This window comes from Sciurus vulgaris (assembly GCF_902686455.1).
Source record: "Sciurus vulgaris genome assembly, chromosome: 6".
NCBI lineage: Eukaryota > Metazoa > Chordata > Mammalia > Rodentia > Sciuridae > Sciurus > Sciurus vulgaris.
The window spans coordinates 26,159,740-26,185,337 of NC_136466.1; the positions used below are offsets into that span (position 1 = coordinate 26,159,740).

The following is a 25,598-nucleotide window of genomic DNA, read 5'->3' on the forward strand; positions in this document are numbered from 1 at the left end:
AACCTTCTCCAGCCCCATGATTTTAAATCCTGTATGTTGATGATTCCTAAAAAGTTGAAGTTGAATCTGGAACTTCTCCCTCATCTCCAGGTTCATGAACCTATTGCATATTTCCTCCGGAAGGTCTAGTAGACATTTTCAAACCTAACATGTCCCACAGTGAACCCTTGATTTCTCTCCATTCCACATACCTATTAATCCACAAATGTTTCGCATCTCAGTAAAGGGCATCCCCATTGTTTTTAGAACAGTGACCTAAAATATTAACTACTCTTGATTCCTCACATCCAATTCCCAATCCATCCAATTGGTTCTACTCTCAAAATTCATGTATACATATGACTGCATGACCAATGTGATCCTACAATACGTACAATCAGAAAATTAGAAATTATACTCCATTTATGTATGATTTATTGAAATGCATAAATGCATTCTACTGTCTTGAATTAAAAAATTAAAAAAATGCATTCTGGATCTGCCTATTTCTGACAATCTCTTAGTAATAACCCTAACTGTGTTCATCATTTCTTGACTGACTCATGTAATACCTTCTAACTGGTTGCCTTTTTTAAAGTCTATAATAGGTAATTCTTTATGCAACAGTTTACAAGGTTAGTTCTCAACCTCAGAACTATTGAAATTTGTGGCCAGATAATTTTTTTTTTCAAATTTGAATTTTTATTTTACTAGCCACACTATTTTGAGATGTATGGCAGTTGAAGAAAGACTATTTGTCATAGATTTTTATAGCTGAAATGATTATAACAAATGTTTCTTTATATTGTTCACTGGAGAGGGTAAAATACTTTAAATATTAAAGATGTATTTCACTTCTGTATATATATTTTAGGACCATCTGCAACTTATTGAGTCAAATAATAGTTCAGTCCATGCATGATTTTATAAACCTAAAATTATTAACTGCTCCCCCCATTTGCTAGGACCATGTTCCAAGGCCCCAGTGGAGGAACATGGAATCAAACCCTATATACACTGTTTCTCCTGTACTGACGCTCCTATGATGAAGTTTGATTTATAACTTAGACACAATAATTTTAACAATAACTAATAATAGAACAATTATTATAATATACTATAATAAAAGTTATTAAAAATTTAAAAGTTAACTTCATTCTAGTTGTGTTATTTAGGATGTTACCAGATAATTCTTAGTGAAGAAAGACTGTCCTATCCATGGCAGGGTGTTTGGCAACATCACTGGCCTCTACCCACTGGGTGCCAGTAGCCCCTCACTCCCCTTTGGAGAACCCAGGTTGTCTCTAGACAGTGCCAGATGCCTCCTGGGGAGCAACTCATTCCTGATTGAGAACTGCTGAGTTCGAGAGAGATCCTTTAAAAATGTAGATCAGATTGAATCATTCTCCCACTGGAAACTTTTCAATGGTTTCCTATCATGTTTAAAATAGGATCTGAGTTTCTGACAGTTGTTCACAGGCTCCTTCCTGGAGCATCCTTCTGTCGCCTTTCCCTTGACTAATACCTACTCATCCTTCCATCCTGGTTTAAATGCAACCTTCTCCAGGAAGCCTAGTTTGAGTTAAGTTAAACCCTACTTTGTATTCTCATAACTTTCTGCTCTTCTTTGACTTAGTACACATCACACTGCTTTGCAATCCTGGATACTAGTCTGTGGATTCCCTGCAGAGTAAGAGCACTTCCTCCTTATCACAATATCCTTTCCTTATGCTTAGCATATGGCCTGCAGGACAGCATTTACGTAAGTACCTGGTGGACTGTTGTAAGTTGTGGACTAAACCTGTCCTGTTCTATAGATAGCCATTTGCTAGGCTATAGGGTGCCCTGGCTGAGACCCTAGGAGCCCATAAACTCTGAAGCTAGATACTATCATGTCTTAGCAGTTTCCCTTTAGTATTTCTGCAATTACTTTTGTGAAACACCAAGAACAGTCTATGCTCTTAGTCAGAGAAGTCCTTACTAAGAGAAACCCCTCATTCAACAAATACTTACTGAGCTGGACCCTGGGCTGGGGCTAGATACCTGCTGGTGCATAGGAAATTATATACACAGGAATGCTGTGGCTTATATTCCAACCTGAGTGGTGGGCATTTAGTGCGTAACGCCATAATATGTTACTTAACTGCTATTGTATCAGGAAAAGTGGATCTGAAGAGGAAGACATATTGACGTCTTATCCTGTGGAAGAATTTTTTTCTTTTTTTTTTGGTACTGGAGACTGAACCCAGGGGCACTTAACCATGGAGCTCATCCCTAGCCATTTTTTAATATTTTATTTAGAGACAGGGTCTTACTAAGTTGTTTAGGGCCTCACTAGACTGCTAAGTCTGGCTTTGAACTCACAATCCTCCTGCCTCAGCCTCCTGAGTCACTGGGATTACAGTTGTGTACCACTGCGCCCAGCTCTGCAGAATGTTTTATGTGCACTCGAGAAAAATGTGTATTCTTACACACTTTTGGATAGAATATTCTGTGTATGTCTGTTGGCCCATTCAGCATAAAGAGCAATTCAAGTTCTTCACATAGGTCTTGGAAATGATTTTTTGGTATGCCTCCAAAAGCACAAATGAAACAACATAATAAACAACACAAGTCTATATCAAGCTGGAAAGTTTCTGAACAGCAAATGAAATGGTCCACAAAATGAAAATTAGGAGGAATTATTTTAAACCATATATCCCATGAAAGGTCAAGATCCAGAATATATCAGGAGTTCATGTGGCTCAATGGCAAAATCAAAATCAAAAGCAAAACCAAAACCAAAATAAATCCGAATAGCTCAAAAGTGGGCAAAGGACCTAAATAGGCATTTTTTTCCCCCAAAAGAAGATAGACAAATGGTCAACCTATATAAGAAAAGGTGCTCAACAACAGGAATCATCTGGGAAGTGCAAATCAAAACCCATAATGAGATATGGCCTCATAGGTCTTAGGATGACTATTAACAAAATGTGAAAAGACAAGAAGGACGTAAGGATGTGGAAAAATGGGAACACACTGTTGGTGGGAATACAAATTGGTACAGCCATTACAGAAAACAATAGGGAAGGTCCTCAAAAATTTAAAAATAGAACTGCCATACGATCCAGCAATCTCACTCTGGGACTGTATCCAAAGGAAATAAAACCAGTATCTCAAAGAGACATCTGCAGTCTATGATCATTGTAGCATTATTCACAATAACCAAGATGCAGAAACAATCTCAGTGTCCATTGATGGATGACTGAATAAAGAAAATGACACACAAACACACACAATGAAATATTTAGCCTTAAAAATAAGGAAAGAAATCCTACCGTACGTGACAACACGGATGAACCTCTGGAGGACATTATGCTAAGTGAAATAAGTCAGATATAAAAAAGACAAATAATGCATGATCACTTATATGTGGACTCTGAAAATGTCAAACAAATAGAGAATAGAATGGTGATTACCAGGGACTGGGAAATGGGGAAAATGGGAAGATACTGAAATTGGCTAAGAGAACACATCTTAAGTTCACTTACCAACACACACACACACACACACACACACACACACACACACACACACACACGTACGGTACGTTAACTATGAGTGGGATTGGTTAATTAGCTTCATTTAATGTATATCAATATCACCTTGTATATCTTAAACATATTGTTTTTATTTGTCAATCATACCTCCATAAAGCTAGAGGGAAAGTGGGTTCTGTTCTTGGGAAACTCTCAGTCTAGCTTGGAAACAGAGGAATTTTAAAATCATAGACACTATGCTGAGAATCAATAGAAACATGTGGAAAGAACATGGGAGTTCTGGGGCAGGAGCCGCAGACTGTCTCAGCAGGTGTAACTCAGGAAATCAGGAGAGAATCTCTTGAGAAAGTGATATTGAATCTGAATTGTGGAAATGAGTTTACTAGACTGAGAAGGTGGGGTAGACTCCCCAGACAAAGCAAATTCAAAGATGGTCCACAAGTTTGAAATGGAACAGAACACACGAGCAAATAGGAGAGAGTTAGAGATGGAGATGGAAATGGGGCTGGGGATGGAGATGAACATGGAGGTGGAGATGATGGAGATGGAGATGAAGATGGTACAGGGGAAGCAGATAAGTCTAGAAAAGCAGGGGCCAGATTTTAAAGGGCTTTGAAGGTCACATTAATAGGGTGAGGCTTCATCGGCAATGTTGGGAAAGAATTATTAGAGTCTAATCAGTGTGGTTAAAGGACTAGATTTGGAGTGTGCAGAGCACACTTTAGGGAAAGAGCCAAGAGGCAAGGAGGACTCTCATTTGAGCCTGGTCTCTTGGTATATTTGACCTCATGACCCACAAGGCCCTGTGTGCTAGTTGCCCTGGAGTCTGAACCCTCAAATGGCTTAAGCTACATTTCAGTGCTCTCCTAAGTCAGAGTGGCTGCAGTGTGACCTGAAGGGAGAGAATAGATTATGTCATTTAAATATGAGTGAGATTCATCCTCAGTTGCTCCCTTCCCTGAACTGCCCAGAAGCAGCCAGGGACTTCATTATTTCCTTTTTGGACGAATACAGCCATCTACTGCAATGCTCACTACATCACTTACAAGGCCGTCTAATGCCACGACATTAAGCATCTCAAAAGAAAACTTTCAGCCCATCATCTTCCTATCTGTGAATTTACTAATTTATTCTTTATGTTCCGCATAACATTCAGTCCTTCACCTGGTTTTCAACACCCTTTATAATTTAACACTGCATTCCTGTCTATTTTTACTTTTGCATAACTTCTTTATTTCATGAAACCACAAATACTGTTATTCCTATATTTATGTACACACTGCTAAACTTTTCTCACGTCTGCCTATATAACACATATGGATAAACACAAATCACGAGTACTGTTAAACAGACATGCATTCATGGACTCCTTCACTTACTCAGTAGACATTCATCAGGGCTTGTGGTGGGTGCTGGAGTCGTTGGAGTGGACAAGATACTGAGGTCTTCATTGAAATCAGAGTCAGCCTTGAGTTTTATTAATCCAAACAGCATTGACATCACCTGGGAGTTCGTTAGAAATGCAGAAGCATATGCCCTACCCCAGACCTACGAAACTAGAACCTGCATTTTAACAAGATCCGTAGGCAATTTATATCCATGATAAAATTCAGAAGCAATAGTCCAGGAGACAGACATTGATCGAGTAACTGTAATACATGCAAAGACTTCTATGATACTGTAAGAATAGGCAGAAGAGAGCTAGCACCATGTTGTTGAATGTTTCATTATGAATAGGGCATTTCCCTCCCCCAAAGAAATTAAGAAATAATTTTTGTGTGTCAGTTCATAGAAATTACATGCTGTCCTTCTTGAGACTCTCACTCATCTAACCCAGTCTTGAGTCCACGGTAAAAGCCTAGCACATTGTTTTTTATTTTTATTTTTATTTTTTGCTAACACTGATGGATTGAATTGTTTACAGAAGCGTTCGAACAAATTTGAGGGTTTTAGAGGTTTCAGCAAATGATAGAATTGTTCAATTTTTGCTGGTGCAGTTTTGATTCATTGAGTGTGGGGGGTTTTGTTCTGCTGCAACAAAAAGGGAACATTGTTTCCCCTTCCCGAGCCACATCATTTCACCATGGTTGACATAAACAAGGGTAGAAAAGTCACAAGATGAAATGGAACCAAATTTTGCACAGAATGGTTTTTGCACTGTGGTTCAAGGCTGTAGGTGAGTTTGCTTTTTCTGTGAATTATTTTTATTTCTATAATGTGCAGAGAGCTGGGTGATCCACGATTCAGCCAATACTCTTTGATGAACTGCCCCAACACAACCATTACTTAGTAATACCCTGAGGCTCCACTGGTCAAAATATAAAATAAAATAAAATAAAAAATACGCTACCTGCAAACAGCTTCTCTATTTTTCATCTCTCTTATGATGTGGCCATGCAACTCACAGTTTTCATCATGCATTAAGACTAAAGGTCAATAAAGGCAACGATGTTTTAAATTCATAATGAATTCCTTTTTAGGTCCCTATTACCTTCTCTCTCATTTGAAATACAATTTATTCTTTTAGCTTAATTTAAAGGAAAGAGAATTAATCCTTCTCTTCCTTTTCTCTGTCAGTCTCTAGAGTTTTGTGTGCTTCATGTTTGGATGCTAAAGGATACATTTTCTATCTACAAGTATCCTGAGTTTTATCCATCAGTTTAAGGTGTTTTGAAACACTGTCCAGAAAAAAAAAAAATCACTGACAAAGCATCTCAGTTATTGATTTTTTTCTAGACCCTTGAGAAAAGTCACAATCACTGGTACTCCAACAGAATCACAGTATCTCACAATTAGAAAACACTGCAGATACTATTTCACATGGCCTTTATGCGAAAAGAATCCCTCCATACTCCCCGCCCCTCTGTGGGAATGTCCAGCCTCTGCCTCAGCACCAGTTATCAAGACTTATTAAAAAGCCATAGTAATTAAGATAGGGTAATATAGGTATAGGACAGACAGTATAGCAACTGTCTGAATAGAACAGAATCAAGAGTCCAAAAACAGACCTGCATGTATTTGATGACTAATTTATGAGAAAGGAGTATGCAAGGCTGGGGGGGGGGGGCGGGTATGGCCTTGAAATAAATCATGCAAGGTCAATAGGATATCTATGTGTAGAAAAAAATAAATCTTTACCTTCTGTCTCACTCATATCTACAGGATAGATAAAAGAATATCTTCATGATTTGAAGTAGGCAAGACTTCTTAAGTAAGACACAGAGTGCTAGCTATAATGGAAAAAAATTGCTACACTGAACTACCTTAAAGCTATATGTTTCTCTTTGTCATAAAACATTGTTATGATAATGAAAATAGAAACCACAGAAAGAGAGATGATACCGATGGTACATACAACTGAAGGACTAGTGTCAAGAATATATAAGGAGCACATATACAATAATAAGAAAAGGATAGATAAGCTAACAGAAAAATAGACAGGAGACCTACAGTTACTTTTAAAAGACAGTAGCAATCCAAAAGGCTAGTAAGTATGGAAAAAGTACTAATTACCAGGGAAATGCTGATTAAAATCATAACGTGTTATTATAGCACCACTTACTTGCTAAAATGAAATGTGGAATGATTGGAACTTATGTACATTGTTGATGAGTGGTCTAACTTTGTGCTGTCACTCATGACAACAGTTTAATAGAAACTACATTAGGAAAATACACATAATTCCTAGTTATATATCCAACAATAATGAATGTGTGCTCACCAAAAGAATTTTGCCAGAATATTTACAGCATTCTTATTCATAATAGCCTCACACTGGAAATAGACCAAAGGTTCATCTTTACATTAAATAAACTATGGTATATCCACAAAATGGAATAGTATACAATAAGGAGAAACAAACTGACTTTGTGTGATTACATGAATAAAACTCACAACAAAATATTGAGTAAAAAGAGGCATGAAATAATACATACTATAAAATTTCATTTAGGAGAACTGAAAAGAGTTAGTAAAACTAATTTATGGTGCCAAACTCAGGAGAGTGGTTACTTTTGTCATGGGGTAAGTGTGAGGAAGGGAACAAGAGGTGGTACCTGTGATTACAGCAGTATTTCATTTACTAATTTGAGTGATGATTACCTGGGTGTTTTTACTGAGTGAAAATTAATTGAGATGTATATTTATGACTTCATCACTTGATCAATAAAATTTATAAAAATAAAATCAGCTGGGCATGGTGATGCACACCTGTAATGCCAGCAACTTGGGAGACTGAAGCAGCAGAAGGACAGCAAGTTTGAGATTAGCCTCAGCAATTTAATGAACTCCTGTCTCAAAAAAAAAAAAAATAAAATAAAATAAAAAAAGAAAAAAAGAAATTGCTCCTGGGTTCACTCCCCAGCACCAATAAATAAAAATAAATTCTGTGTCAAAAGGTGATACACAGGGAAGCCTCACTTCTACTAAAATCTACCTTAGCTCAGTATGTTATCTCAAATATAAGAGGAAGCAAAACAACCACCAACTAAAAGAGGTCGCAGTAAAAATCGAGCAACACAATAAACTCTGAAAATGGTTTGGTAGCATCTACAACAGGAAAATACAAATTTTCCTGCCCCTCCCAAAGATTTGGTTTGTTTCCACACACATGGTGAAATGTGAGTCACTGGCATTCTAAGGAAGGTGGATGGATTTGCTTCTGATTTAATCATGAATCTCCTGCTTCTCCTGTCAGGTGGAGAGATGAGGACTGACCTATCTGTGTCCATCTCTCCCTTTTGGATTGACCATCCATAGCCCTTGAGCCCGGGATAAACCTGAGGTTTGTAAATTCACTGTTCCTTGCTGTGTCAATCTTATCTCCTCAAAGTCATGGAAGCCGAGACCCAGCATTTCTTACTCCTGCATGCTTTTTGTGGTACTAAGCAGAGTACCGACTGATCATTAGGCTCAGTCAACACTTTCCATCAAAGGATGTCAGATCATTCAGGCTGAAATCTCAGGCCTGAGAAGCTAAATGACTTCCTCAAGATCATGTAGCTGCAGTTGCATCTTCTGACTGCTGTCCTTGTCCTTGTCCAGTCAGGAAGCTCAAGCCACACCCCTTCCCTTCTGTTCCTCTTGCCTTTACTTCTCAAGGGGAAGTAAAGTCATAGCGACTCTTGGCTAAGCCTCGATTGTTCTTTGCTAACGCCATTGAGGAAACAATATCCCAAAGTGGAGGCCCTTGACTGGGGGAAGGCCCTGCAATACATAAGGTCTCACAAAAGCAACAGCTGTGATCTGGCTCTGTGAAGTGTTCAGTCTTGCTGCAGTGTGTTCTGAGGCCAAATGAGAGCAGATCAACCTTTTGTGTGTCTCCTGTCCCTTTTCATTTGCCCCAAGGGATTACGATGACGTTGAAGGCCCTATAGAACTTGAAAGGTGTTCAAATCTAAAGATTAGTCTTTTGAAAAATTCTCATTGTTTGTTAAGGGTCACTTGAGTTATTTTCAACCAAAATGCTTCATCCACCTCTGGATTATAAAAGGGTCAATGCTAACTTAACAGGCTATGGGAATGCTCTCAAATTTGGTTTTGCAAAACATAAAATGAGGTGATTACACAAGCAACTGTATGACTTAAGACTCTATTCTAGCTGGATGCAGGGGTGCAGGCCTGTGATCCCAGCAACTTGGGAGGCGGAGGCAGGAAGATTGCAAGTTTCAGATCAGTCTTGCAACTTAGAAAGACCCTGTCTCAAAATAAAAAAAATTAAAAAGGGCTGGAGGTACAGCTCAGTGTTAGAACATCCCTAGGCTCAATACCCCATTCAAACAAAACAGTAATGAAAACAGCTTATTAATATTCTACTCTGTAGGTTCATAAAGGTTGTAATCTATAGATTTATTAGCTAAACAAATATTTACAGACATCTTTTCTGAACACAAAAGAACAAGTACCAATGACACAAAATATGAATAAGCCTTAATTATACATGTCATCTGTATCTCTGGAAAGAGATATGAGCACTTATTACATGTCAGAAACTATGCTAAGTCTTTTAAATACCTTATCACATTGAGTCTTTACAACGATTCCAAGAGGCATTATCATCATTTTATATACAAGGTGTGAAAGATTGTATGTTTCGAAGATGGCCATATTCCACATGTTCTTCTTACAATGGGAGGTTGACACTCTCCTACTGAAAGGGAGAATTTATATTCTTTCCCTTTTAATCTGGTTGGGCTTGTGTCTATGGCAGGAGCCACATACGCCACTCACTGCCAAGGGGAGCTCACGACAGGAGACCCGGCTTCCACCTGCTTCTCTTTGGGACACTTGTTCTTGGAGCCCAGCCCCGGTGCTGTGGGGAAGCCCACACAGCAGCATGGAGAGGGCATGTAAAGGTGTTCAGGCCAACAGCCCAGCTCTCACATGTGTAGGAGGAAGTGCCTTCAGATGATTCACCTTATCCACAGCCTTTTGTATTCTCCACCAGAGGCCCCAGACGTAAGCAGAGACCAGAGTTCCCACCGTGCCCCTTTCCAAATTTCCTGACCTGCAGAGTTCATAAGTGCAATAAACTGGCTGTTATTTTATGTCGCGAGTTTCAGGGGGCTTATTATACAGCAGTGGTTGCAGAGGCTCTCGGATACAAAGCTAGTTGCCAGGGTCACATAGCAAGTTAGTGTAAGAGACAGAATGAAACCCGGGTCCAAGTCCAGAGACCAGGCTCTCTACTCTGTTGAAAAAGCTCTCATATTTATAATTTCTCCAAAGCCAATAACTGTCACTATGGGAAGTAGAGAAAACCATCATAATGTTGATGAAAATAACCAGGTGCTCTGGAGAGCAAGAAGGAACCAGTGGACAGTGTAGTTTGGCAGGGAAGGGTCACTGCCTGGGAGATGAGTCATGCCAGAGAAGCAGGAAGGAACTTGGAGTCAGTCCCTGTCCAGCAAACAAGCTGAGAAAGAATCCTGGAATGAAATGAGCGATGCTGCCAATATCCTCCAGTCAGAACGCTGCACCTGGCAGCCTTGCTCCTCCTGGGAGCAGCTTCTGAACTTCCCTCTGGTCGGAGGTGGGCCAGGAGCCCAGCCAGATAAGGAGATGCATGCCAGTGAGTCTCAGAAAGCTTCGAGCAGCACATAAGTGATTGGTGAGAGGCCAGGGACAGTGGGAAAGAAGGGCAGTGATTAACACAAAAGAAGGGAAAGAGAATTGAGAATTTCGTGTCACTGGTCTAAGCTAAACACTTTGCAACATACCTCAGCCTTTGCTATGTAGTAGTCTTCTAAGAATCATGTGATATTGGCATGAATGATCTCTTTTTGAAGTTGAGGAAACTGACTCAGCAGTTAAGCTACTGACTCAAGTTTTATTTTGGGGCGGGAAACCAGGGGATTGAACCCAGGGGAGTGTAACCAACAAGTCACATCCCAGCTCATTTTATTTTTTATCTTGAAACAGGGTCTCGCTAAGTTGCTTAGGGCCTCGTTAAGTTGCTGAGGCTGGCTTTGAACTTGCGATCCTCCCTGCCTCAGTCTTTGGAGCCACTGGGATTACGGGTGTGTGCCACTGTTGCCAATCTGGTTCAAATTTTAAAGCTTAGTAAATGGTGGATTTATGAGCGAAATCCAGGTAGGTCTGAATTAAGGGAGGCTTGTTCTCAAAACACAGTCATCTGCCCTTCGTGGCTTGCTCAACCCTCCTGGTCTCATCTGAAATACCTTCTATTAGTCTCACTTTATCCCTTGGAACAATCCCAAGTCTCTCCTTTTTCTATATAAATCCAGATCAATGGCCTTTCTCTCTACCTACTGACACTAAATCCTGCTCTTAGAAATTCTTCAAATAGCTAGATTGTGGAAACAACTCAGATGCCCTTCAACAGATGAATGGATAAAGAAACTCTGGTATATATACACAATGGAATACTATTCAGCCATAAAGAATAATAATATTATGGCATTTGCAAATAAATGGATGGAATTGGAGAATATCATGCTAAGTGAAATAAGCCAATCCCAAAAAACCGAAGGCCGAATGTTTTCCCTGCTAAGTGGAGAATGATATATAATGGGGGTGGGGGGTGGGGAGTGAGAGAAGAATGGGGGAACTTTAGATTATGTAGAAGGAAATGAGAGGGAGGGGGTATGAAAAATGGTGGAATGAGACAGACATCACTACCCTATGTACATGTATGATTACATGAATGGTATGAATCTACATCGTGCACAACCATGGAAATTAAATGATGTACCCCATTTGTGTACAATGAATCAAAATGCAGTCTGTAAAAAATTAAAAGATAAATAAAAAATAATAAAAAAAGAAATTGTTCAAATAATATTCTGTTTATTATCCACTTTTCCTGTTGCTTATCTTGTTATTTCACTGCTTTGCAAACTCAGAGGTCTGAATCTGTGCTTCTTGCTTCTTCAAATTTGCCATAATGCCTATCATTGTTCCTAATGCAAATCCAAGATCTCAAGTGATGTTCAGTTAAAACATTAGGCTCCCAGGTTCACTGTAGCACTATCCATAATAGCCAAGATATGGAAACAACCTAAGTATGCGGCCCCCAGTGAAATACTAATCATTTAAAGAAATAAATCCTGTCATTTGCACCAATATGGCTGAAAATGGAGATCATTAGGTTAAGTGAAATAAGTTAGGCACAGGAAGACAGCTACTGTATGATCTTACTCATACAGGAAATTTGAAAAAGTTGACCTCGCAGAGGCTGAGAATAGAATGGTGGTTTCCAGAGGCTGGGGAGAGTAGAGGGGACTATGTTAGACAAGAGTAGGAGGTTCTGGTGTGCTTTGCACAGTAGGGAGACTATAGATAACAATAACACCCTATGTATTTCAAAAAGCTGGAAGAAAGGATTTTGAATATTTTCACCATAATGAAATGACAAATTTTTGAAGAGAGAGATATGTTAAAACTGATTTAAACCGTATATGATACATACTGTACACATGTATCAAAACAGTACATGGTACCCCGTGTGTATGTATGATCTTAATGTTCTTACATATTAGTTAAAACAATTTAAATAAGTAAATAACACACACAGACATTGGAATGAATTCTCCCTTGTATCTGCAGACATTTATATAGTAAGCACAAATAAAACAGAACAGAACAAAGCCCCTCTCCATTCTTTTTCCTCGCTCCTACAAAGAGACATGAAAGAGAAAATGAATACCAGGTGGCTGTCCAGCCAGAAGCGATGGCATCTTTCTGCCCGACGGCCCCTTTCACCTGCTGCTCAGAAGATAAATAACCTGGCAGCAGCCATTGCTGGTGGCTCTCAACTACATGCCAGCATCCTCTGAATCTGGAAAACCAGAATGGAGCTGACGAGCTGTGTTCACAGTGGACTAAGCCTTCACTCTATCAAAAGCCATGCCCCATGGAGAGTTGGAAGCTACTTCCTGGGCTCTTCCTGGTGGCAGCTGAAGACCTGGCTCAACATTGTTCATTTTAGACTCTATGTTTCTGCAGTGCCATTCTAACGGTCTCAGAGCAGGTTATGGGCTCCCGACATTTTGGTATTGATTGTATCTTTGCACTTGGTCAATGCAGCAGTCAGCAAGTGCCTAGGAATGAAGTTGGTTGACAGGTTTCATGGTGAAATCCATGCCTGCCTCAGTGCCTTTGCTCATGTTCATACCCCACTAGGGTTTTACCTCCTGCTTCTCTTTGCTATTTTTTTTTTTTTTTGTTAGAAAATCTTGGAATTTTTCAAGGCACTGTCCATGCTTCCCAGAAGTTCCTCTTCCCCTAAGTCCAACTAATGTTCCTTTTCTCAGAAAGTCTCTAGCACCAATGCAGAGAGCCACAGAGCTTAGCCCCCTAGATTCTGTGTTCCAGAAAGGGGCAATGAAGAGAGCCTATAACATAGATCCAGCAGGACCACAACTCACTGCTTTCTGGCACTGCAACCTGAAAGATCTTACAAAGCAGCACAGCTATCCCTGTGCTCAGTGGCTGGGTCCTGCTCTGTGGGTGAACTGCCATTTCTACTGATGGACACTGAGCTATATCCAGCTATGAAACAACTATGCAATGAGCACCTTTATCCAGTCACCTTGTCACATTTACGCAGCTATCTCCATAGAAGAACTGTCTAGCTCCTACATCTTTCTTACCCCCACAATTTTAAGGCCATTTATGATCTTTTTTCCTCGTTTTCCTCATCCTTCATTCATCTGTAAAGTGTCACAATAAAAAAACATGTCCTCTCCAGCTTTTGGCTGTGACTGTGGAACCTGTCCTATATCCATAGTCCCCTCCTAGCTAAAGCCAAGAGGTTGGCCTCTCCAAAGTAGTTTTATCTTTGCTCTGGCCTCTATCTCCTTATCCCTTCACCCCTTTCTCTGTAGAAGAAAATATTTGTTTTTTTTTTTTTTTTCCCAAAAATTCTAACATTCCTCAGGATACCCGAAGTTACCTTCAGATTTCTAGTCTGAGAAGATAGCAGTATATCAAGGATAAATCATGGGTGTTAGAATCATATAGACACATGTTATCATCCTAGCTTTGCTGTTGGGTGCACATGGGCAAGGAAATTAACCTCTCTGAGCCCCAGCCTCCTCATGCACACAATGGTGTTGATGTACTAGACGGGAGTTGTCAGGAAGATGATAAGTGACAAAATCTAACACTGACTCGGGTGCCTGACACACTGTAAGTGCAATAAATAATAATTATTGACACTCTTTCCCAGAAAAAGGAAGATTAGAATATTCCAGAGTGAGGGGACAACTGGCAACATTAGGATAACTGGGAAACTTTGTTTTCTGTTTTTTTTTTGTTTTGTTTTTTCCAAAATCCTCCTTTCTGATTCTCCTCTCTTCTCTAAATCTATTCGGAAACCAGGCCCAGGTTGCCCTGTATCACACAGGTGAGTGGTAATGGCTAGAAATTCTCTTCATTAGGATGTTTTCCCTTCATTACATGATGAATATGATCTAGTCCTGATAAGGCACATGTTCATTCAACAATCATGCTCTGAGTATTTAGCATGTGCAGCGCCTCCTGCCAGGGTTTGAATGAATTGCAGAGAAGTTTGCCAATCTGCACCTCAGTAAGGAGCAGACATGGGTAATTATACTGCAGATTTCAAGATGACAAGATGCCCTCAGTCAGGTGCAGATGACAAAGGCAACAGTGACAATGTCAGCAGGATTTGCACGTGAGTGCTGCTCAAGGGAAGAACTTTCCATGCACATGTCATTTGATCCCGAAACTATCCCATGTGAGATAAGAATCACTATTATCTACATTTTTCCAGAAGAGGAAACAGGTACAGAAAAGTTATTTTCTCAAACTTACCCAGCTAGCAAGTAGTAGAGTTAGGATTCAATTCCCAGTCAGTCTTATTCCTGAGTTCAAGTTTATGGCTGTTATTGCAAAGTGGAGACGCAGAGGGGTAACTCGGATGGGTGGGGCAAGGTGAGAAGGCAGCATTTGCAAAGAGGGAAGGAGTTGAGTGGGAAAGATGGAAGAAGTCACTTCAAATAGAGGGGACAAGAGAATAATAGTAAAACGAAGCTGGGCAAACATAACGAAGTGCAACTTGTCTTGACTAGAGCCACAGCTAAGCGGAGAATCAAGGGGAGACAAGTCTTAGATGGAGAGAGCTGGGGACATAGCAGGGACCATCTTGCTCCCATTTTGAAAAGGGAAAACTGAGATCCAGGAGTGAGATGCTCACCCCATGGCTGGCAGGAGGCTGAGTTGGGGCATCTTTCTAACCTCCTCCAACCTGTGTGACTGACAGCTGATTCTGCATCTCTTCTTGGGTGGAACTCCATTCTGCTTCCAGCAGGTACTCTTCACTTTAAGCCTTGTCTTCTCAAGAGACCTAGCATGGTGGCTTCTGTGTAGTGTCCTTGGCATCATTTATTTTCTACAGGGTACCTTGGGCTTAATTTTCCTATTATGTCCCTTGAACACAGCTAGGATAAAAGCATTTACAAACGGTGCATCAAAAATGACTTGACTGCTGCAGCTAAATCTTCCAAACCGTCAGCCTCCCTATGGGTATTGGGGCATGCTTTTCCCATCCACTCAATTAATGATGCTCTCATTTTTCCCTTCATGGAATTCCCAGTTCTTCCCAAACAACTGGGTCTTTTGGTCAGAGATGCCGAATTTCCAGAAAGTGTTTAAAAAGAAATAAGGGGACCTCTTTGGGAAAATGTGGAACCTGGGCAGAGGCAGCTAGCTATGGGTAGGCTCAAGACACGGAGATGCAGGTACCCTGTTTCTCCTGCTGCAGCCTCCATTCATGTTTTCCAAAGTGTGTGACAGGAAAGGAAAACACGGCCATCAGATTTCATACAGGAAACCAAAAACTGGAGGGGGAGGGAAGGGGACAATTCAAATCCTGAGTGTGTCAAGAGACTTCAGATGCAAACAGTGGTGTTTTACACCACTCACCTTTCTTCTTGGGGTCTCAGACTGATGGTCAAGAAAGTAGATGCGGGCATGTTTTAGTTTCGTCTGCACAGAGTTCTCAGGGCAATGAAGGTCCAGAACTGATAGAAGCTGCCTTACTCAGCTGACACATGCGTGCTGAGTTCACCACGGCCCCAGACAACCTCCAACCTCGTATTATTGAACTTACACTAATCATTTGTGTGATCTTGGCTGACTCCCTTCCCCTGCCTATAAACCGGAATCCCCCCAAACCGTGATGTCAGTTCTGTTTTGGTCTTGCTTATTGTCTGTCTCACTGGAATGTACAGAAGGGAAGAAATATCTGCTGTGGGTCTTCCACAGCACCTGAAACCATGCTGGCCATGTCACAGATGCTAAAGAAATATCTGATGAATGTTATCCTAAACATCCCATTCAGTTCTGTGAAAAACTTTCTGAAAAATTGCCTACTATAATTTTGGAGGGAAAAAAAAATGTCTTTCAATTAAATGGTTCAAGCTGTGGACTTCAGAGCTACCTAAAGAAAGAGCAAATTGACTCCCTCCTTACTGAGGGCCAGAACTGCTGGCTGAGACAAAGAAAATGATACTTTCATTTGTATCCTGGGAAGGTTTTTGTTCTCCCGTTATTGTGCTCATTTTCATACCTCCATGCCACTTCTGGGGCTTCCAAAACTTAGTGTTCTTCTTTCCCAAAAGGTCCATGAAGCTGCTCAGTAGCAGAGCTTGGTTCTGAGACTCACCATCAGGCAGCAGGGTATTAAACTTGAAAATGTAGGTGGCATTAGGCTGAGTCCCCTCAACTAACCCTTGTCATGGGGCCACCCACAGATGGTCACACCTGTCAGGAATGCAAAATCACCCCACCTGGGCCAATCCCTCTTCATTGGGGTTGCTTGTTAGTGGTGAGGGAAAGGTGTTGAAGGAGAATAGACTCTTCTGAGTCCCCTTTTGAAAGCCTGGTCTGCAGGAGAAAGGCAGGGTCAACAGCAAGGCCTCCGCCTTCAATGGCCATAGTTGACCGAGTGCTCCCAGGGCCTTGCTTCCTAGCAGCTAGCATAGTGTAGTGAGCAGGCAGGCCCTGGGATCGGTGCTTATGGCTGTTAATCGACACCATTTCTAGTTGCCCCATGGACCTTGCTTTCTGTATTTTTAAGTGATGTACCCTAGACAATATCCTGGCTCAGTGACTACCAAACTTTTATGCCCATCTGTTCTGGAGAAGAGGGAGGGGAGGCTCATGAAACATTCACAACCTTCTCACAATCTGCAGAGCTTCCAGCTCCACAGATCTGAGAACCTGCACTGGGACAAACACCCAAGTGATTCTGATGCAGGCGATCCCAGCAGAAACCCCCACACCCAGTCCCAAGACCCAGAGTGTTTCTCATCATCCATCACACATTTCTTTTCTACTGCTGTCCACACCATCCTGTGACACTGTCCCTTGAAGTAATGAACCTGTGGCCTCAATCAGACGTGTGTTTTCAAAATGAGAATGGTTTTCATATTTGGCCTGCTTCCATCAACCCTTAGCTTCCTCCTCTCCCCCACAACACTCTGGTGACCTCGAGATGAGCAAGACACTCAAGATGAGCAAGAGAAATGGGTTTGCATGATCCTCTCTGGGAGTGTGGGAGGGAGAACAGGAGGTAGAAGGGGGAGGTTTTCTCATCATCTCTCAATGCTGCAGGCATATCGGTTGCCATGGAATTTATGTGAATGCAAAGGTCAAGTTGTCATTGGTTATCTGCTTGGATTTTCCTCCTTGGCCACCCTGTTCCCATGGTGAGTCAGTTTTAGGGTCTCCAACAAGTAAATTGACGGAGACAGAAATGTGAGAATGTGTGTGTGTGTGTGTCTGTGTCTGTGTGCGCGCGCGCGCGTTTGTGCGCAATATTGGGTTCTGGGAGATCTCCAAAATGCCATCACTCCCCCCCGCCTGGGACTTTTTCTCACTGAGGGTAATTATCTTTACCAGGTAGAGATAATTATTATCCATGCTGATGCAGGCTATGATCAGGAATAAAAGGGAGCGTTCTGAAAGCTGAAATTTTAATTTCCCATTTTCCTCTATTCTCCAAGGACCCTCCTACCCCTCTTGTTCTGAACCTAGGAAAGTACCAACTCCACAGAGGTGGATGGGGAAATGACTTGCAGATGGTTGCTCTTAGTTCACTTGTAGGCGATGCCGCCTTGGGTTGAGGCTTCTGAGCATCCGTGAGCCATGGGTATCTCCTTGGTGACATTTGGGAAAATACCCTGTTAGGCCTCAATTCCCTCATCTGTAATGAGAAGGATAAACCAGAGCATCCTAAGATCCTACTCAGAGCTAAAAGTCTCTGGAACTATATTTCCATGTTTTCCAAATGCTCCCTCCCTTTTGGGTTCCTGAATCCTCCTCTTCTCATCCTCGTTGATCCATTTCATCAGCAAGTCCTGTCAATTAGTTTCCAAGTAGACCACAAACCCATGTGCGTGACCATCATGGTCATTTCCATCACTATAATTTTTCCTGGATGGCTATGAGATTCTCTTGTTCAGCCCCCTGCTTCTCCTCGGGACTCTTCTCTGCTTTAACTCATTTTCCTTGTAGCTCCCCAGAGTGGTAGTTTAGTATGCAAATCAACCCTTCTGTTGCTTAAAACACCCAATGGTTTTCCATTTAGAATAAACCTCCCACCCCCATTTATACCATGGCCCTGTGTGATCTGGCCTTGGTCTCCTTCTCCAATACTATCTCAAATCCCTGCTGTTTTCATTCACTACAAACCGTACACACAAGTTGCTCCTTCAGACCTTGAGAGCACTAAACTCTTCCACTGAGGACCTCTGCCCGTGGCTATTTATGTCTCTGAGCTCTCTATAAGCCTAGCTCCCTTTTACCCATCAGGTCCTCAGAGAAACCTTCCTGGAACACTCTGAGTAAGTACCTTTCATTACACTTCCTTTATCATCCATGGCCAGTTCACTTTATTCATAGCACATCAAAATTCTTATCTTCACAACTGCTAGTTTAATGCCTTGTACCAAGATAGCAGCAAAGACAAAGGCAAAAAGCTCCTACCCCACACCCCCAGCTCCATCATCAATTTAACATCATATCCTTGGCACCTAAAACCATGCTCTGCATGCTGTAGGCAGTGAGCAGTATCTGTTGAATAAGTGAATGGTTGGCCCCAAACAGGGAGGAAAGGAACTTAAAAGAGATTTGGGGGAGCAAACATAAATTTTGACCGTGATGATTTTTGTTTCACCTTTAGTATATTCCTTTCTCAAAATTTCTCTGTATGGAAAAAAAAAGAATCCAAAGTATCTGTTAAATATAGGTCTTTGGGCACAAGAAGCAGGCCTACAGAGTCCATTCATGGATGGCATTCTAGTCTTGCCATCAGCCTAATGACAAAAACCATTGTGACCAGTGATCACAGCTAAGTTGAATTTTAACTTGCAATGTTAAAATAGGTTTATAAAAACCAATTTACTATCTAAACATTTCAAGGGGAAGAGGGAGGAGTTTTAGAGCATTCCAGGAGCACGTGCTGACTAGGGGTAAAGACAGACATCGAACACACAATTGTGAGTATATAAACGGTATATGGACCGTGAATAAAGTGAACAATCATTACGGATTATTTTTATGTGTTTGTAGTGCTCATGCAGAAAACCCTGAATTGAAGTACTGTGGCCAGTGCTGCTGGCTGATTCCAACATCCATCATACCTCTTCCACTCTAGAGGACAGAAAGCCTCCATCCTTGCCTTCCCTGCCTCCCTTGACACCAGAAGTAGTCGTGGGGCACTGTTCTGGCCTGCTGGATAGCAACAGGCATCTGCTAGTGATAGGGAGTATTGTGCCAAGTTTTCGTTTTTCTGATCTGGAGAGACAGACATGGCTGGGAACGCTTCTTCCCACTCTCATAGGAAACAATGTCTGGGAGCTTCTATCTTATGATCAAGAAGAAAGGCCAAGAGAATCACAGAACAGTCAACCTTGACTTCACTGAACCATAAGCCACTGCCTACTACCATGTTTCTTTCTTTCTTTCTTCTTTGATACCAGGGATTGATCCCTGGTGTGCTTAATCAGTGAGCCACATTCCCGCCCTTTGGGTTTTTTGTTTGTTTGTTTGTTTGTTTTTAAATTTTGAGACAGGGTCTCACTAAGTTGCTGAGGCTGGTCTCAAACTTGGGATCCTCATGCCTTAGCTTCCTGAATCCCTGGTTTTAAAGAAATGCACCAATGCACCCAGCCCATTTCTCTTATATGGAAAAGATAACTTCTAGTCTGTTCATATTAATGTGATCAGGTTTGTTACTTTAGACAACTACACTTGGTCACATTTTGTTGTTTTTTGATTACTAGACATTAATAACAACTTTGAAGAGAGTAGAAAGAGACAAAAGAATCTGTGTATAAGTGCAGACACAGGCAATTCAGATGAAATTTGGTCCTACAAATGCTAAATGATTAAGGATTTATGATATATTCTTTAAATAAGCAGTGTGAGCAATGAACTGAAGCTCATTTGGAGGAATGTTTGACACATGCAAGCACCTTACAAAGTACCAGAGGGTTGCAACAGAGTGTTGCACATATCAGAAGAACATTGAGAAATAGATAGAAAACAAAGAATTTCTATTGGTGTCTATTGTTCTCTTCTTGGTCTCTGATCCTAATCACTGTCTTAGCATCCTTGTCTTTTTGTCTGGCCCAAGGTAAGATTAAATATACCTCTCTTTTTAAAGAATATTTCCAGTAAACATCGTGATGCATAGTATGACTCTAACAGCTCTTAAGCTCTGGGATTGGTCAAGGTGGGCTTGGTAGGGAAAAGTCTCTCTGAAGTGGATAAAACTAATTACTGTGTAGTTCACAGTCATGTCTCTCAGACCCTTTCATCCAAAATCACAAATCCTTCCTCTAAGTTCCTATGGGGAGGAGCCCCAAGAATCTAGATATTGCTGGTCTCTGGGATGAACCACTGGGTATTTATGCTTTGTCCCTGGACTTCCTCAGAAGAGCATACTAGGCTTTCAAACCAGTGGCACCCTTCCTTCTAGGGAAGTTGAGTCCAAGTACAATATACAAAACCTATAAAAATAGCATGCATTTTATAGGTTTCCTATGTGAAGGTGCGGTATTGGTATAGGTTCCATGTGTATCCATGTCTCTTAAACCGCACAGCAATACCCCAGGTAGAAACTGTTACTTGCATATTACCGATGGGAAAATGGAGTCATGTCTTGGGTTGTTTTGGTAGAGCCAGGGAGGAGGGCAGCTGAATATTTTGCTGGGTTGGTTTTGTCTTCATCTCAGCGTGGCTTCCTGAGATACCCCAGCAGAACCCTCAGAAGTCCAGGGTGCACAGTTTGAAAATCGCTTTGTGATCAGGGGTCACAGAGTCAAATACCCTGAGGGGCCAGTTGAGTAATACAGGAAGGAAGAGAGGCTGGGTGAGGGGTGGTGATGGACAGGTGACCACGTGGATCAACTCAAGAGGATGTTGCCATGAGTTTTGGCTAACCATTGCCAAACTGTGCACAGATGAAACAAATCATGCGTGCAAGAGGATTCAGTTTATGATTCATGAGCTTGAGGCCCCTGGGGGGATCACCGGGGAGGTTGAAAATGCAACATGAGATCAGAACTCAAGGGTGCTGGTAAGAGGTAGATGGCCATTGGGAAGGACACAACAGACAAAGACAAACTCTGGACACAGGCATGTTTTGGTGGGCCTACATCATACAAAGTAGATAGGAATGATTTCTTCGCACTGTTTATCCACTGGCCTGATTTATTTTTAAGCGAGCGAGCCCTTCCCCTGCTTGGTAATTTCTACTCTTTGCCATGTGTTTTCCAGTGTTGGCCACGCATCCAGTCTCACACCTCCTCTCCCACGTACCCCCCCAACTGTCTTCTTATTTAAAGAAAAACAAGATTGTAATGGTGAACGATGAGACTTTCCAAATTATGCAGCAGGCAAAATAAGTCCTAGGGGAAGCTTCTTAGGAAGATTTTACTCCATTGCCACTTAGAAATGTTCGTCCTTATTGACACTCAAAACGCAAAACGTCGATGAGGGCAGAGATGCCTCCAAGATATTTCATGAGGCCTGGAATTAATGCACTTGTGCCCTGGGTTTATCTCTGGAGGCCAAATCATGAGCCAGGCCTCCCTGCCTGCTTTTGGAATTTGATGTTTTACAAGGGAAAAGGAGAAAGAGATCACAGACATTAAGCAACTGTAAAAGCAAATCTAGTCGGTGCTTATTTGTCAGGTAAATTAGAGGGAATTTGCAGCTTGAGCATTTCAGAATGTAGGGGAAAGTATATTCTATGTAACGATAAGAGGTCAGTAAGTGTGGGAATTGGTCGAGACTGGTAGTTTTCAGATTCTTTCCTTCTTTCTCCTTTTCCTGCTTTCTTTCAGAACTCCCTTTTTCAAAATAAATCATATTCACAAATGCAATATATAACACAGTCAAAATGGAGTCACTCTGGTTCCACATGAAGGGCTAAAATCCCCCTGATTTGATTACCCTGGTACTTTCAATGTGGTATTTGAGGCATTTCTGAGAAACCCCATGTTGGAACCATGAGGAACAGATAAATATCATTCCTGGAAGATTAGAGTTTTTCTGAGGTCTTTCTCAGAACCAAGAAGAGAACCTTTTTATGACAAAGGTTTACCAGGGTGAAGTGACTTGCCCAGGGCCACAGAGAGAGCCTGTGGGTTACAGCCAGTGCTATGAGCTGCCCATAAGTCAGGACCCCGCCCCCAGGCAGGGGTGGGGACAGTGTCTCCACTCACCCTTTTATCTGGCTGTGTAACTTTGGAAAGACATTCAACATGAGGGGAGGTATAACATGAGACCCATTTCTACCACAGTGATGATTCAGTGAGAGGATGCACGCACAGGACTCAGACCTTGCTTGGTATACAGTAGGTACTCAATAAATGTTAGTTGTACAACACTGTCCCCCATTCTTTCTATGTACCTCTCAGAGAGACGTCAGTCATAATTATGCCCATCAATCTTGACAGAGCACATTAACCAGACAGCACACAGAGCTGGCTCAACCATAGATGCATCCAGAAAATCCACAGCACACAAGGGACAGTTGACCATAAAGAGGAGAGGAAAAACAGAATACAATGAAGTCTGGAAATGATTCCCATCTCTTAAATTTCCAGTAATTTTTTTCCAAGACAAACATAGCATTGGGCTGGGGATATGGCTTAGTTGATAGAGTGCTTGCCTAGCAAGCACTAAGGCCCTGGGTTCGATCCCCAGCACCACAAACAAACAAACAAACAAACAAAAAACCAAAGCATTGTGCAGAGTGATTGAGAAAATGGAACTGACCTGGGAGAAATGTCACATCCTTGCTGCATGAAGGCTCCCAGGGAGAACCACAAGCTGTTGAATATCCCAAACTCATTCGCCTGGTCGCTGGTCGTCTGGTCTCGTCCTTCCTCAAACTCTTCGCTGTGCCATTCGTAGGGGCTGAAGCGGCTGACCAGGAAGAGGACGACGCTCACTCCGATGTAGGCGAACACGATGCACATCCAAATCTCATAAGCCAAAGGATCGAGGAAGGAGAAGACTCCTGGCTTGGACTTCTGTGGTTTTTTAATCATGATGGAGATTCCCAAACTCATAAATGGCTTGGAGAAGTCTATAACCTCTTCCCGAACTAAGGTGATAGTTAAGGGGGCCACAGCCACATCAGCTCTCTGCAAAAATAAAATAAAATTCAGTTGAGCTCAGCAGCTTTCTTTGTTCTCAATTCTCTCTTCACTGTGAATATGCTTTTGTCTCTGAAAGGATGTGGAAATGGGAAAGAACTTAGAAGTCAACTGCTCTGGCTCTCTTCCTGACAAATGGATGATCAGCTCAATATTTTACAGGAGGGATTATCCTGGTATCTGACAGCTCTACTTACCAGAGGCGACTTCTCCATCCTGCAAGAAGGAGGCTGTGGTTCTGTCTGTTGTTTTTGCCTATCCAGCAGCCATGCCTCCTTCCTGTGACTGGAAAACCACCCCTGCCCTCCTCTCAGCTGCCCAGCCTGGAGTGGGGCTGGCTGTGCTTGTTACATGGGGAAGCATGTAAGCCAGGTTTGGCCAATCTGCATACTCTATCCCCTACCCAGAAAGTCTCACTGAAGGATGGCAGAAGAGCCAAGGGAGGCTATTGAGAATGATCCCTGACAGCCAGACCTGAGAGATGCAGAGGTCCATTCCCCATGCTGTAACTTGGTCCACTCTAAATTCAGGCTTTCCCTTGGCCTCCTTAGGAACATGTGTCAATACATTCCTCTGTCTGTTGCCAAGAACACCAACCAGTCCTTCTGTTTGCCTAAGCCACTTTGAATTGAATTTGTTTTACCTGCATCCAAGATTATCCTGGCTAATGAGGTGGTAAAGGCAAATTTAACTCAATAAACATTTATTGAGTACTTATGTAGAAGCTCTAAGCTGGAAGTTGTAGGTAAGCAATGGTCCCCAGACTCATGGGATTACAAACTGGTAGGGAAAACTAATGTGCACACGAGTGCATGCACATACACACATGTGCGTGCGTGCACACACACACATAAACTTTCCAGTCTGTAAGGTGAATGGGATGCATGTTATCTAAGAGATACAAAATGCTACAGGAGACTCTGAAGGGATTCATTCTGGCTGGGGAGATCAGAAACTGAATCATGGAAGAGGTGACATGCACATTTGGCATTGAGGAGGGTAGGATTCTGACAGGTTGCTCTGGCACAGAACAGCGCACCAGGAGGCAGGAACCATGTGAGTAAGAGCCTGGCGGTGAGGAAGTGCAGTATATTTTCAACATTTTCCCCCACAAAGACTGCTAAGAAATATGCAATTAATTTAATTTTTAATTTTCAAATCCTGCATGTGGATAAACATGAAAAGATTGCAATGAATGTTTATCCTTGGGCATCCGGCATGTGGAATATCCAGGCTTTTGCTCTTCTTTCCTTCCTACCTCTAGTCACAGACGCACTGGCATCTACTCAATAAAAATCCAGGGCTCTGTTGGCCTGAGATCAAGAGATCCTGGAAACCGAAAAGGGTTTCTGTGGACAGATGCCACAACACTCATTTCTGAAATGAGAGACATGCTTAGCCAAGTCTGTTGGGGAAAATGGCTTTGTCTTGTGCTGCTGCACAGCAGCCCAGATGTGAGGTTTGGAATAGACAATGTGCAGATGAGGGTCCTGCCAAACCACGGGTCGGCTGCTTCTTAGAGATTTCTTCAAGTAACTCTCATTTGCTGGGACTACTGAGAAGGTGCTTTAAGTGGAATTAAAAACCTGGCTTCAGAATGACTTAAGTTCTCACTTACAGAAAAACTCCACAAAACACTGCAGGAGTCAGGTGTGAATTTCATAGTAATGCTGTTGCCCACCACCCCCAAACACCTGCTGCATAAATCTTGATAATTTTTACAAAATACTTACAAGTCAGTACAAGGGAGAAGATATCTACTCTTTTATCTGTAACTTAGCATAAAAAAGGAATGAGAGAGAAATGTAATGTAAATGACTTGGAGGGATTGACTGGAAGGAACCCACAGGGTGAATGCAGACCAGCTCAGAACGTGGTAAAGAGTATTAAATGGATTTGTTTGATGCTCTCTGACACGACT

General features: G+C 41.8%; 1 protein-coding gene across 3 annotated transcripts in view; it reads right to left on the reverse strand.

Annotated features, from left to right (window-relative positions):
- GRIA1 (glutamate ionotropic receptor AMPA type subunit 1) overlaps positions 1-25,598 on the reverse strand; it is a 309,714-nt gene that overhangs the window by 66,089 nt on the left and 218,027 nt on the right. For all 3 annotated transcript variants that reach the window (XR_013764814.1, XM_079145959.1, XM_079145958.1), the window contains exon 11: positions 23,295-23,665. Coding sequence is in view for 2 of the 3 variants with exons in the window: in XM_079145959.1 (XP_079002085.1) it covers positions 23,295-23,665 (371 nt within the window). In the remaining variant the exon portion in view is untranslated. The remainder of the gene's footprint in view (positions 1-23,294; positions 23,666-25,598) is intronic.